Source organism: Phalangium opilio, unplaced genomic scaffold, assembly GCF_054372755.1.
Source record: "Phalangium opilio isolate 3A_F unplaced genomic scaffold, DU_Popi_V2 ptg000013l_1, whole genome shotgun sequence".
NCBI lineage: Eukaryota > Metazoa > Arthropoda > Arachnida > Opiliones > Phalangiidae > Phalangium > Phalangium opilio.
This window is the reverse complement of record NW_028324148.1, coordinates 6,873,847-6,887,413: the sequence shown is the minus strand read 5'-3', so window position 1 is coordinate 6,887,413 and position 13,567 is coordinate 6,873,847. Positions and strand designations below refer to the sequence as shown.

Below are 13,567 nucleotides of genomic sequence, written 5' to 3'. Positions count from 1 at the left end.
AGGGTGGGTTAGCTAAACGAGTGCGGCAGGGTGGATTAGCTAAACGAGTGCGACAGGGTGGATTAGCTGAACGAGTGCGACAGGGTTGATTAGCTAAACGAGTGCGACAGGGTGGATTAGCTAAACGAGTGCGACAGGGTGGATTAGCTAAACGAGTGCGACAGGGTGGGTTAGCTAAACGAGTGCGACAGGGTGGGTTAGCTAAACGAGTGTGACAGGGTGGGTTAGCTAAACGAGTGCGACAGGGTGGGTTAGCTAAACGAGTGCGACAGGGTGGGTTAGCTAAACGAGTGCGACAGGGTGGATTAGCTAAACGAGTGCGACAGGGTGGGTTAGCTAAACGAGTGCGACAGGGTGGATTAGCTAAACGAGTGCGACAGGGTGGGTTAGCTAAACGAGTGCGACAGGGTGGGTTAGCTAAACGAATGCGACAGGGTGGGTTAGCTAAACGAATGCGACAGGGTGGGTTAGCTAAACGAGTGCGACAGGGTGGGCTAGCTAAACGAGTGCGACAGGGTGGGTTAGCTAAACGAGTGCGACAGGGTGGGTTAGCTAAACGAGTGCGACAGGGTGGGTTAGCTAAACGAGTGCGACAGGGTGGGTTAGCTAAACGAGTGCGACAGGGTGGGTTAGCTAAACGAGTGCGACAGGGTGGGTTAGCTAAACGAGTGCGACAGGGTGGGTTAGCTAAACGAGTGCGACAGGGTGGGTTAGCTAAACGAGTGCGACAGGGTGGGTTAGCTAAACGAGTGCGACAGGGTGGGTTAGCTAAACGAGTGCGACAGGGTGGGTTTAGCCAAACGAGAGAGCCATGTTTGTCGTAGCCCTAAGCTTTTAGTATGTTTGGATGTGGGACAAATTGGACTATAACATACTCAAAGGACATCCCCGTATCTCTAGTAGAACCAGAGTTACGAGCCTCCAAAGTATAGTGTAATGTTAATCCTATGGAGGGTATGTTCACGAACATTTCGCTCAATTACTCGGCCCCTGTTTGACGCAAATTTCCCTGATTTCCCTGAATTTTCCCTGAGGTTTTTGTCAACTATTTATTTCCCTGATTTTCCTAGGTTTTCCCGGTTTTCCAGGTTTGTATGAACCCTGATTCGAAATAAATTTATAATTTTGTTGTCAAGGACAAATAGGGCAGATTTCAGAAGAATGCTTCGACTAGTGTAGAAGTTGCAGGTGAGTTCTCCTTGTTTGTCATTCAATGGTACTAATTACGTTGTTCATATATAATATTGAATATCGGTAATGGTATGGAAATGGTTCTCTGCTATATAAGGTGCTCAAGGGACCAGACGTCACTGGTGGAAGGAGAGCACCGTCAATGCTATACCATTACACGTCCCAAGGTGTAAGACTTCGCACTTCCCGGCGTTGAAGTGTAAGTCGTAGGTTCTGACCAAAGTGAGGACGGCATCCAGGTCGGCCTGGATAGCAAGGCCAGTGACCAATCGGGAATTTTACAGTCATGTCCAAACAATAAGGCCAGCGAATCTTTGACTAAACATTGAAGCGAGTTGATGAAGAGGATCGGCACCAAGACAGACCCACGTGGAACCCCACTGTGAACGGACAAAATCAAGGCAGATGACATTATCTAGCCATGTGACCCACGAGTGAGTGGCTTCCAGCAGGTCGGACTCGCAAGAGCGACGAGAGTGAAAACCATGTTGAATTTGTGAATATTTTTAATGACGCCAATTGTCAAGTTCAGGATATCTTCCTTCGATTGAAGCGAAAGGTTCATTTATATGGTTTCTAAAAATCTGCTTGACCTCCAGTAGCAGGTTAAGTCCCAATAACAATTGGGATAGGGTTTCAGTAGTCGGGTAAGAGACGTACAATTTTGAAAATTATATGCGGTCGGCCAACACCCCTTTTGTTGGCCATATTTTCGAGGATAATGGTTCCACAAACCGACCTTTCGGACGACTCTCCTTTTGATGGTCGAGTCGATAAGTCGGTTGGCAGTCTGCCCGACATTCCAATTACAGGTACATATTGGGTCATGCGGATGTCCGGTGCCGAGTCGAAATTTCCTACCCGCCTAACCGTCAGCCGACTTCTGTTATCTTGAATAAAAGCAGACCATTGTCCTTCTCTTAACTATCATGTTGGCAATATTCATCGGCTGGGAAATGTTAAGAGGGTTTCAGAATATACTCAACGATATACTTTATCAATAAATTAGAAACTGGGAAATGTTGCTTTATCAATATTTTCTCGATGGTTTACGAAGTACGTATTCGAGGAAAAATCCATACAACGACGTAATATCTAACCGATATACAACTTTACTAGGGCAATAACACTGCACCCTTCATAAAATATACTCATTTTCAAGTGTACTTGATCAATGCTTCTTCATCCTTATGATATTTAACATTCTGTTTTGGAAGTAGCTTGCAGTATGACACTAAAAAGTTGAAGTGATGCGGATGATTCGATATTTCTTTTTATCTTTCGAAACTCGAATAACTGCGTGGGAAAACTTTTAAAAATATAAATTTCCTCTTAAAACTTATCAAATTAGTTAAATTTCACGTTGATAGAATATATCGTATATATATAGAAGGTTTCACTTGAATGTAAAACATCGCAGACTAACAAGGTCAACTCTAGACAGCAATTCCGGAACCGTTTCTCTGCTATCGATATGCTGAAGCTCGTAGCATTTCTTTGTTCTGTGGCCTTAGTGGTAACTATACTAATTGCTTGGCTCAAATCGCTTTTTGTTGTTGCTGTGGTTTTAAAATAAACTAGGATAAAGTGCTTCAACCTATACAAATAAAACCGTTTGGTTCCACAAGACCGACCGTATTTACTAATCACGTGACGTTAATTTATCTAATGTTAATTGGTATTTCAGAAGTCACAAACCAAAGCTTTATCAATAGTAAAATGTTCATAAATCATGGGAAATTACTAATTGTTAAAACACTCAAAGTTTAAAATTTCAAATCTTAACTAATTTCTAAACTGGTGGAAAGGGCAAAGGCCCGCTGTATTAACAGCAACGAACGTTTTACTAGTAAAATCACAAAACGTTCAAGGAGAACAAAGACGTATTAGAAAACCTCACTATAGACATTTCCCGACGAAACATGTATTGTGAGCGAACAATTCTTATTGAATGTTGTGCAAGAGGGTTGTGACTTAAAAAGGTGCCCACCGTCTTTCTGAAAATTACACAGAATTTTATGAATTGAAATTGAGGGCTGACAATTTATACGAAAGATTTTCACTTCTTTCGCACAACTCTCTATTCCTAAAAAGTAGATTACGGGTAATACTGGTACAACGTAACTATCATTATAACCCCTGATAAGTAAAACCAGTCCGTTGGGCTAAAGCAGCAGTTATGTTCACCAGCCTCCTATACAAGTTAGGTAAATACGGCTTTGTCCCAACTCTTCTTAGCCAATGGTAAATGTATCCCAGAAGTCTGACTCAGTAGCTCGGTAAGTAGATGAGTTTCTTGGTGTCTGAGTCAGGGGTAATTATGCTACTTACGGTTGCAAGTTAACTAAGTTTCTGTACACCAACCACTACACATTTGGTCACAAATTTTTTGCGCTTTCGCGTTAACAAGATTGAAGTTATTCAATACCGATTATTTACTTTTATTTAGTGTTCGGTGGATATGTTACCCCCATTACCCGTTGTGTTCGCGCCATCGGAAAGATCAATGAGATTCACCCCTCATCAGTCCGTGTTGAGACAACCACTAACCATAGGATCTGATCAGCTAGTGATGAGACCACCACTATCAACATCAGTCATACGATCCGACAACGTTGTCATGCGCCCACCAACGACTATATCAACCGATCAGGTTATGGTGCGACCAGAACTACCACCACCAGTCATGGGATCTAATCACATTGTGATGCAACCACCACTACAAACACAAGAAATAGAATCCGATCACTTTGTGGTGCCAACACCACAAACCACTTTCATTCAAGGTTCATCGCCTCATTTGAACAAGGACTTCGACGTTGTTAACATTCCCGCGCCACTTATTAAATTTGATGGTGAGAACTTCGAGTTCATCGGAGCGGATGAAGCGGGCGAAGTCCTGAGGTCAGGACTAACAAATGTCCACATTCTTAGGCCTGATATTTCCAACCCCGAAGTCCTAAGACGAGTCGAAAGAGCCGACGAAATCTGAACTATCGCCAAATAATAATAGCAATGGTATATAAATCGCCTTAAAAATAACCTACTTGAAGATTTACATTTGACTCAAATTATAATTATCGCTTGGAAGATCTGTAAACTTCCCAAAAGAAATAACATACACTCAATGAAAAGAAAAGTTTTTAATATATTTTGTTAAGTACAATTGGCACAAAACAAATTCAACTAAATTAACTAATAATAATAAAATGATGATAACGCAAAATACCATAGTAAAATTAATAACTATATCCCAACAAAGATTAGATTTCAACAGTCAAAAATAAGCCCCGAATTTTTTTACTAACTATACAATTGTTGAAAATATAAATTAACCGCTTTGTCATTTATACTTTGGTTTCTTAACCATTAATAGTTAAAAACTAGAAATTTCGAAACTTTGTGACAACTCCTAGACAAAAAATATTTTTTTTTAAATAAATTCAATATTTTGAAATCTTTCATGTTTCATGGAGAAGTTGAAGTTCCGATTGCCACTTAAAATACATCTGAATATAATAATTTTTCTTTTAAGTTGAATACATTAAATATATATCCAATTTTTTTAATTCAATACCAAATTTTACTGGTCTAATAATTATACTCAGCTAAGGCCTTTTTTTTTAAAAAAAAATTGGCCACAGTAAAATAACCATTAAAATGTCGAATTGGTTCCTTTTAATGAGCCCTAAAAGGAAAATCAAATAATTTTTATCGATTGCTCTACAAGTTGCGGGACTTATCAGCACAGTGAATTATCATCAACGAAATATCTACGAATTATTTTAAAAATATAAATAAATTTCCTTGGTAAATAAAACGATGCACTTCCGACCAACAGGGTAACCGCTTACCTTCCAACTACCAGCATTTCCGTTTATAACTTGCGTTTCTTCCGAAATATTTGAAGCTTAAAGAAATGCAGCTTTTATTGTATGAAAAAAATTTTGACTTTTATAAGCTAGATGATTCTCTGTGCAGATAACTCTTCTAATTAGGTAGTAGAGGAATCGATAAAAACTAATTGATTTTCCATATCACTTTCTTATCAAAACGCAAAAATTTCTTGAAGAATTAATTTTACAATTTATGTCAGTTTGGCTTCAGAGGCCAATAAGAACTGCCTACATTTGCTATCCAATTACCTCACTAAAAATGGTTTCTTTAAAGGGAGGATGAAGTAGAAAATCAAGTGATTTTTAATCGATTCTTCTACTAATTATAAGACCAGTCTGCATAGTGAAACATTCAGGAAATACTTCTGAATGATTTTAAAATTCAAATTAGGTTCAGATTTTAAGGATAATTTTAAAGAAGGTCCTCCTGCCAATTGCGTAACGCCCTGCCTTTTCATTAACAAAATTCTCGTGGCACGTTCCGTGTCGAATGAAATTTATCACGAGATTTGATAAAATTCGCGAGCGACGTGATAATCGTGGCGCGAGACACGGAGCGTGCCACGAGAATTTTGTTAATTAAAAGGCAGGGCGTTACGCGATTGGTCGGAGGACCTTCTTTCAAATTATCCTTAAAATCTGAACCTAATTTGAATTTTAAAATCATTCGGAAGCATTTCCTGAATTTTTGACTATGCAGACTGGTCTTATAATTAGTAGAAGAATCGATAAAAAATCACTTTATTTTCTATTTCACCCTCCCTTTAAGGTTATTTTCCTTAAGTGATTGAACCAATGAACCTTTTTATACGCAGAATGGTCAAATAAAACACAAGGTACTTTGAAACTATGGGCAAATGGCAATCGGAATTCTTCACGTAAAACCGTATAATTCAATGTTAATAGATTTATATCATCCTCTTTCTCACGTTAGTATCGTAATTTTAAAATTTTTCTTTTTATATAATATTTGTCCAAAAATTTATTAGTAGCCCCTGGAGCCCATTTTCTTAAAAATACAAGGTTTAGTGAAAATACTTCTTACACCTATAGGCAAATGGGTGGAAATGTTATACACGTTAATAGCGGGGGGCAAAGTTAGATGACGCTCGAAGCGTCGACTCTTTATCTATCTATGTATATAAATTGCGCATACACACATTCTTTAGTCTTTAGAATAAACCCAATTTAACATGGAATAACCGGTATTTTAGAAGAGTAATATGTGACAATCTAACGCTATAAATACATAGATTAAAGGGAGGGTGAAGTAGAAAATCAAGTGATTTTTTTATCGATTCTTCTACTAATTATAAGACCATTCTGCATAGTGAAACATTCAGGAAATATCTCCGAATGATTTTAAAATTTAAATTAGGTTCAGATTTAAAGGATAATTTTAAACAAGGACGCCCGACCAATCGCGTAACGCCCTGCCTTTTTGTTAATAAAATTCTCGTGGATCGCTCCGTGTCTCGCGCCACGATTATCACGTCGCGCGCAAATTTTATCAAATCTCGTGATAAATTTCATTCGACACGGAACGTGCCACGAGAATTTTGTTAATAAAAAGGCAGGGCGTTACACGATTGGCCGGAGGTCCTTATTGAAATTATCCTTCAAATCTGAACCTAATTTAAATTTTAAAATCATTCGGAAGTATTGCCGGAATGTTTCACTATGCAGACTGGCCTTATAATAAGTAGAAGAATCGATAAAAAAATCACTTGATTTTCTACTTCACCCTCCCTTTAAACGAAATGGAAATTACTGGAGAAAATATATTTTTCGACACCTCTCGATAATAATTAGAAAAAGGCCCCACGTTTTTATTATATACAAAGGGGGGTTCAACTAGGGCTAGGGCATAAATGGCCTCTCACAACCAAACAGATATATTTTTATTAAATATTTTCTTATTTATCATATAGCAAAGGTGTTCCAAAAAAAACGAATTAAAACTATCGGGTGGTTTAGTTGAAAACCTGGTGTAAAAACAAGTGTATTATCAAATTTCGTAATTTTTAAACTTTTATGAACCCCGCCATGAAAATCTCTCGATTTCCTTTTTAAACCTAACAGGTTTCTTATTATTTATTAAAACGGCGTTGCCGCAATGCAATGCACTTTACCTATGATACCAAAGTAAGTTGCGCATTTCATTGATATCTTTTCTTATTTATTTCGAAAAATTTTATAATAAACTTTACGTAAGTTACATCGACGCCATTTTGCCGCGATTACCGGAAATTTCAACCCGATATATTCTAAGAAACGGTTTTAAAAAGTATCGTTTGTCCTCATCTTATGTGTGCCCATCTCAGAAATTCATCCAAACTTCTTGTAGGGACGTTGTGAGTCATGGCTTTGACGCGAAGGTTGCGGTCGTCCGTTAGTAGTACAACTTCACGCGTGATATGAATGGGACCGTCTGGAATGTACAATTAGTAATTGTAAAAATTAAAAAACAATTTTAAAAGAGCGTGTAATGAAACCATTTGTTAAAGGGAGAATTAAATGCCCAAACAATGTTTTAATCGTTGATGAAACAAGATGAAAATCATTAACAAAACTTTCCAAACGTTTTCCGTTAGTTTTATCAGAAGTGAGATGAGACTAGAAGTACTGAGCTAACCAAATTCTTCACTCGGCGAAAGTGAATATTCATGATAACACACCAACGGTCGGCCCTCTAGTGGCGGTTTCAGAATTTCCCCTCCAAAACGTGAGACGCTCGTGGCGGTAGACGGCCGAACTAGATTCAATCACCCGCGTCCGTGTTTCGCCGCTTTAGATTGAGGGGAAGGGGGTAAGAAATTTTTTTGGAACTCGACCAATTTTTTTCTCTCTAGCGTAGGCGCGATTGAAGCGGCGTGAAATCCTCAAATTTATTCACTAATGCCAGGATCTATTACCAATGCCCTTCACTTCTAGTCTCATCTCACTTCTGGTTTTATAAAAATTTTCAAAGTTGATGTGACAAGCCTAAGGCAATAACGCAAGGGATTGTTCCTTAGCCCTAAAATTTTAAGGATGAATGTTCCAAACGCCCCCTAGCAGCAGCTACTATCCCTAACTGGAAGTTATAAGAAAATTGGACCAAATATGACGTGTCCTATGACGTCAATATTAAAATCCCCCCTAAGGAAAAGACCTTCTTGAAACATAAAAATGGCAGAGAAATGTTTTATCATAAAAAAACGGAACTTACCTGGATCTTTAGGCATATACTCGGAAGCTTTATCATTGTTACAGTAATGAAGACAACACGAAAGGATCAGATCATCGTTAGTTCCCTGAAATTAAATATAATTATTTCCTTGTAGTAAATTGGATATAATAAACATGACAATGGCGTATTTAAGGCGTTAAAGTGAAAAATATTATGTACAGTACGTCAAAACTATATGGTTTTGGGAAGCTCAAATCTTTTAAAGTGAATGAAATGTGAACAAGAAATTTATGAAGAATTTTTGTTCCTGACATGAAAGCTTGGCGGCCACTGTCAAAGTTACATTGGATACATTAGGATAGCTTTGGTTAACATAGCTCAAAGCTCTGACGATGGAAATAGAATTGGCATTGTTGGTAACAATTCGAAATTGGTTTGGGCTTCAGGCGAACTGAAAACCATCTGACCATTGACAAGGAATAAAGAGGACTTTTAAATAATCTCCTGCTGTGCAAAACTCCGGCTACTTAAAACTCTTCTCTGTTACTCATTCGGAAGCGAAACGGACTATAACAGGAAGTGTAATACGTTTAGCAAGGCATCAAATTCGAAGAATGCTAGTACGAAGACCTCGAAAGCCGAAGCCAGAATTGAAAAAAAAAAAAAAAATGGGCACAGTCTGTTATTTATCTTGAGTTTGCACAAATTATCGTTGTACGTTTTTTCAGCTATAAAAATTTAACAAAGCGAGAACTTGAACATCAGCACGGTAGACTCAAATTAGACACATGGGGACGTCGGCCTTTAAAGGATCAATTAACTCCAAGAAAACTTTCAATAACAAAATCTGGTGGAACCTTTAATTTTTTGGATTGCAGCGTATTCGGTTTACACGTTGTACTTTTGATTTTATTTATGAGATTACGCGCAATCTTTAAAGGGTATGAGAAGCTTCGTTTGAAAAACCTCTGATTTATATAGCAAAAGATAGAATTAATTACTGTGAATTCAAAAATATCAAGCTTTTAATTCTCCGATTTCTAGTTATTTGGCAATATGCATTTGAAAATGCTTCATATGAAATTATTTAAAATCCAGTTTTTAAGAAAGGCTACAACGTTTTCTTGTTTTTGACGTCACACACGCGAGATGGTGCCACTCTCTCCGCTATCAAAGCATGGACAGAGCTCGAGACGCGGATAAGATTCCCGCGCTTTTTTCCTCAACGTCATAGTGATGTCATAAACCAACCGAACAAGCTGACAAGACAAAATGATTTATATATCGAAACTGAGTTTTCGTGATTTTCCAATGGATTTTAAAAATAGAAACTTTGGTTCAATGATATTAAAAACTTTATATTTTGAAAGTAGAGACTTAAAAGTGTAATATAATACCACTTTCGTGCTAAAATATGATATGAAATTGTAAATTCCCATACCCTTTAAATAAAAAAACCTACATAAAACAATTATAGGCGTAATCCGTTATAGGTGTGCATGGAATCTGAGAGTTATTAAGCCCTCGGCTATTATTATTACTTACTAAATTTATTTATTGGAGTTACTTGAGATAGTTTCACCATAAATTTGGATCTTTCAAAACCACCAGGAAACTCTTCGGGCAGATTAATAAAAGAAATACTAAACTTCTTTGCCATAAACTTTGACAAAGCAAAGAAAGTTCTTTCATTGAAAACCTGTACGATCGGATTCTAAAATAAGCCAGAGCAGAGCCGAATGTTATCAAACCATATTCAATGCCAGGGCCGTGAGTCACGGGGAGCCCCAATCGCAACAGTTCAACAATTTTCAGAGGCGCGGTTAGACGATTAATAATGACTTAGCTGGCAGATTTTTATGGCGCTTAAGGCGACGCTTCAATAATAATATTAATCATAATTGACATGAATTAGTTCGAAAGTGGTAATTTATAAAGGGTTTATAAAGCGCGTTCACACTGCCGCGTTTAATTTCATATATAATTTAGCAACAGTGAATACGTTTCAAACTGCTTTTCAATGCCTTGGATAATGACGGCTTGTGATACTGCGGAATAATTCTGACATGTATTTGACGCATCCGTCACGAATTTATAGAAAATCGATATGCTGATCTTATATTGGTAGCATAAAGTTTAATAAAATCAGAAATAAGTACTATAGCATTAAGTTTGCACTCTATTGAGGAAATACGGGATGTACTTATTACTTTTATGAAGTTTGTAAATTGAAACTTTCGGTCTGGAAATTAATACACAACTTTTTAAATTTATGAGACATGAACATGAAAATTCTTATACTGTAGTGATCGTACGGGGTGAGATTTTTGTCGGGTCGGGTTCCGGGTCGGGTTGCGAAAAAAAAACCCGGAAAATCGGGTCGGGTCGGGTCGGGGTTTCCTTTTTAATAATATAAATGGAATAAACATATTCTAAAAAATTATACATAGTAGCTATGTACTATGTAATGTAAGGAATTTATTTTCTGTAATTTAGTTCCAAGTTATCACTGCTTTAATGAATCCAATAGTAGGCGATTCTGCCATATCATTGCTATCTGATATAACGTCGTGGAAGGGATTGGGGTAACTAATTGTCCCAGAACAGGTGCGTCTTCCATCTGTAAAGTTTCCAAATTGTCCTTGCCCTTGGCAGTGGCTGAATGGGGTTTCTGGTACTCGTGAAACTCTTCTACCACTTTTTCAATTTTGAAATCAATTGCTCGCAACTTAACACACAATTAATACATTGGCGTTTGACGGACGACCATGAAATTGCCGAAATATATCAGTTTTCTACTGGCTTTCGAAGCCTCGAGACAGAAAAAAATTAAATATTCAAGCTCGCCCTACTCAGATTCGAGTTCCTATCTACTGCAACACAAAGCGCGACCGTAAATAATAACTTACCCTCTACTACGGGCCCACCCCGAATTTTTTTTAACCCGACTTCAAAATTGACTGGCCGGGTCGGGTCGGGTTGGAAAAAGCCGGGGATCCCCGACTTCCCGGGTCGGGTTCGGGTTCCCCGTACGATCACTATTATACTGGACAAATGTAAATAGTAGAAACGTTCTGAAGTATTAAGAAACTTTTTTCCTCTTTTTTTGGGGTAATTAACAGGAAACTGATGACAGTATTAATTAATGTAGCAACTGGGGAAGTTACTCTTACGTTACAAAACTATGAACAACATAAGACGGGGTCGCCCTTATCACCAAGGGTTACAAATAGAAAATTACGATTAATCAATATAAACTCTAAAAAAACAGCCTAATTTGAGGAGACTTTGCAGGATTGCCACGGAATTTTCATAACTAAATTGCCTGACTTTTCCAGGTTTTCCCTGACCTTTTTCTGAGATTTTCCCTGACCTTTTTAGGCCGAAAATGTAAATGTTTACAGCACGTTTAAAGAGCTTATAATTAAACTCTCTACATTAAGTTTTTCAATGTATTTGTTGCACCAAAATGAATAAGAAACATTTTAACTATAAATAACAGTCTAAGAGATTTTTTTAAAGGCATTTACTTTATAAGAACAATTGTAGACATTTTTAAGGATTGCTCTAGAGTTCACTCTGCATTAAGAGAGGACGAGGAGAAACTTTCATTACTCTTTCAATAAAGACTTATCTCCAAAAATTTTACCGACTAAAATCAAATTCCCTGACTTTGCTGAAATTTTTAAAATTCCCAGACGTTTTCGGCCCATTTTTAAATTCCCTGACTTTTCCATGTTTTCCCTGATCCGTGGCAACCCGGCTTTGATGAAATTTCGTATTGAATCGTTTGGAGCATTTATTACTGAATGTATACAAAAATGTCGAAAAATGTAGTCAACGTTGTTAAGGTTAACTGTTTTAGTACGTTACGTAATGCAGCGTAATACTCAAAAATGAGAAATTTAAAGGTTCAATTTTGCTATCTAAGTTTAGTAAGTTCTACTGAAGCATAGTCTCTATTTTACTGGCTTGGTGGCACCATCTGATGTTAAAAATCTAAACCTGAGTTACCAAAAATAAAATCCTTCGAACAAGGGTGGCGATTATGCGACAGATAAACGAGTGTAATTGTAATGAAGGAATCACGTTCATTTTAATATTCGAATGGCATGTAATACTAAAAGACTAGGAAATAGAAAATATCTGCTACAGGGAAGGCTTTTGTAGTTAGTATGTAATACGGCATTCACGAAAACATCATTAAACACGGAATAATTACGTACTTGCTTAATTAAGCAAATGAAATGGATCGACGGTGAGCGTGCCTAGCTATAATAACTCTATTTTTACCCGTCGTTTATATTTCATTGTAGATATCCAGTATAAGAAACAAGACGAACTGGGCTTTAATAATAATATAAACTAGAAATTTCATATTGAAATCCTAAAGAATCATTATCTTGCTACGTAAGACAGACAGGGTACAGATTTGAACCATTTCATTTTTTAAGATTAAGATGTTAGGGACTTCAGTTTAGTAAACTGTAACTGAAGTTCAATTCTAATTCATAATTGGGGACTTTCAGGAATTGATTGTAATGCAAATTGCGAATTCAAGAATATCAATTAAGTAGGATAAGATACCAAGAAGTGATATCTAGATTAGGGTGAAGGTATAAATTCGCCACATTTCCAGCATTATCTCCAGTTCAAACGTAGGTCCAAATTTAATCCCCGCCTCTAAACTACAACCAGCATCTCATTGGTTCTTGAAAACTCACGTCAGCGCGACGCAAATGACAAAAATTACGTATTTTCCGACTGAGTAGAGGCGAAATAGCCCGGCCTCCTTGTATTTTGAAAGGGGAACTGGGACTATGGCGCGAGAATACTTAGGCATCTTATAGCTTCTCCCTAACAAACTAGATATCACTTCTTGAAGATACCTTAAAACAATTTGCTTACGAAATGCAACATAACTTAAAAAATTCTCATATGTACTCGGTACTTCTTAAAAGTTTCGTAACATAACAAACTACTAACAGTTACATCTTTAGCAAAAAGTTAACATGTTCCCAAGAAATTGGCTATAATATACGTAGCTTTTTTCTAGCTACAAGTCGCACCCTGTATGCACCAAAGCTACATGATTTTTGGCACCTGAAAATTTTTCTATATGATACATTTTTGCTATAGCTCTGGGACAACATTATGCCAAATATTTTAGCTTTGATTGTGATATCGAAGTTCAATAACTAATATTGACCATTAGTATATTTAGGGATAGATTTAATTTTAGAAGTAGGAATGGAGAACGGAGTAATCTAGACGCGCGTCAAAGTCCCGGATGAAAGAAGAGGCGGGT

The 13,567-nt window shown here is 37.2% G+C and overlaps 2 protein-coding genes across 2 annotated transcripts in view; one reads left to right on the top strand and one right to left on the bottom strand.

The window, feature by feature from the left end:
* The first annotated feature begins 2,547 nt into the window (after positions 1 to 2,547).
* LOC149708734 (uncharacterized) lies at positions 2,548 to 4,417 on the top strand. The gene is made up of 2 exons (XM_089864280.1): positions 2,548 to 2,707; positions 3,641 to 4,417. The coding sequence occupies exons 1-2, from the start codon at positions 2,666 to 2,668 to the stop codon at positions 4,181 to 4,183; spliced, it is 585 nt and encodes a 194-aa protein (XP_089720406.1). The 5' UTR covers positions 2,548 to 2,665; the 3' UTR covers positions 4,184 to 4,417.
* Positions 4,320 to 13,567, bottom strand: part of LOC149708733 (telomerase-binding protein EST1A-like) — a 61,269-nt gene continuing 52,021 nt past the window's right edge. The window contains exons 19-20 of the mRNA XM_089864274.1: positions 8,299 to 8,383; positions 4,320 to 7,518 (exon numbers count right to left, since the gene is read on the bottom strand). Of these exons, the coding sequence (XP_089720400.1) occupies positions 7,388 to 7,518; positions 8,299 to 8,383 (216 nt within the window). The 3' untranslated portion in view covers positions 4,320 to 7,387. The remainder of the gene's footprint in view (positions 7,519 to 8,298; positions 8,384 to 13,567) is intronic.

Excerpts from the sequence above, each read along its gene's own strand:
- LOC149708734 (XM_089864280.1), top strand. The coding sequence starts at position 2,666 with ATGCTGAAGCTCGTAGCATTTCTTTGTTCTGTGGCCTTAGTG. Across the intron at positions 2,708-3,640 it reads TTTGTTCTGTGGCCTTAGTG|TGTTCGGTGGATATGTTACC; the intron begins GTAACTATACTA and ends ACTTTTATTTAG.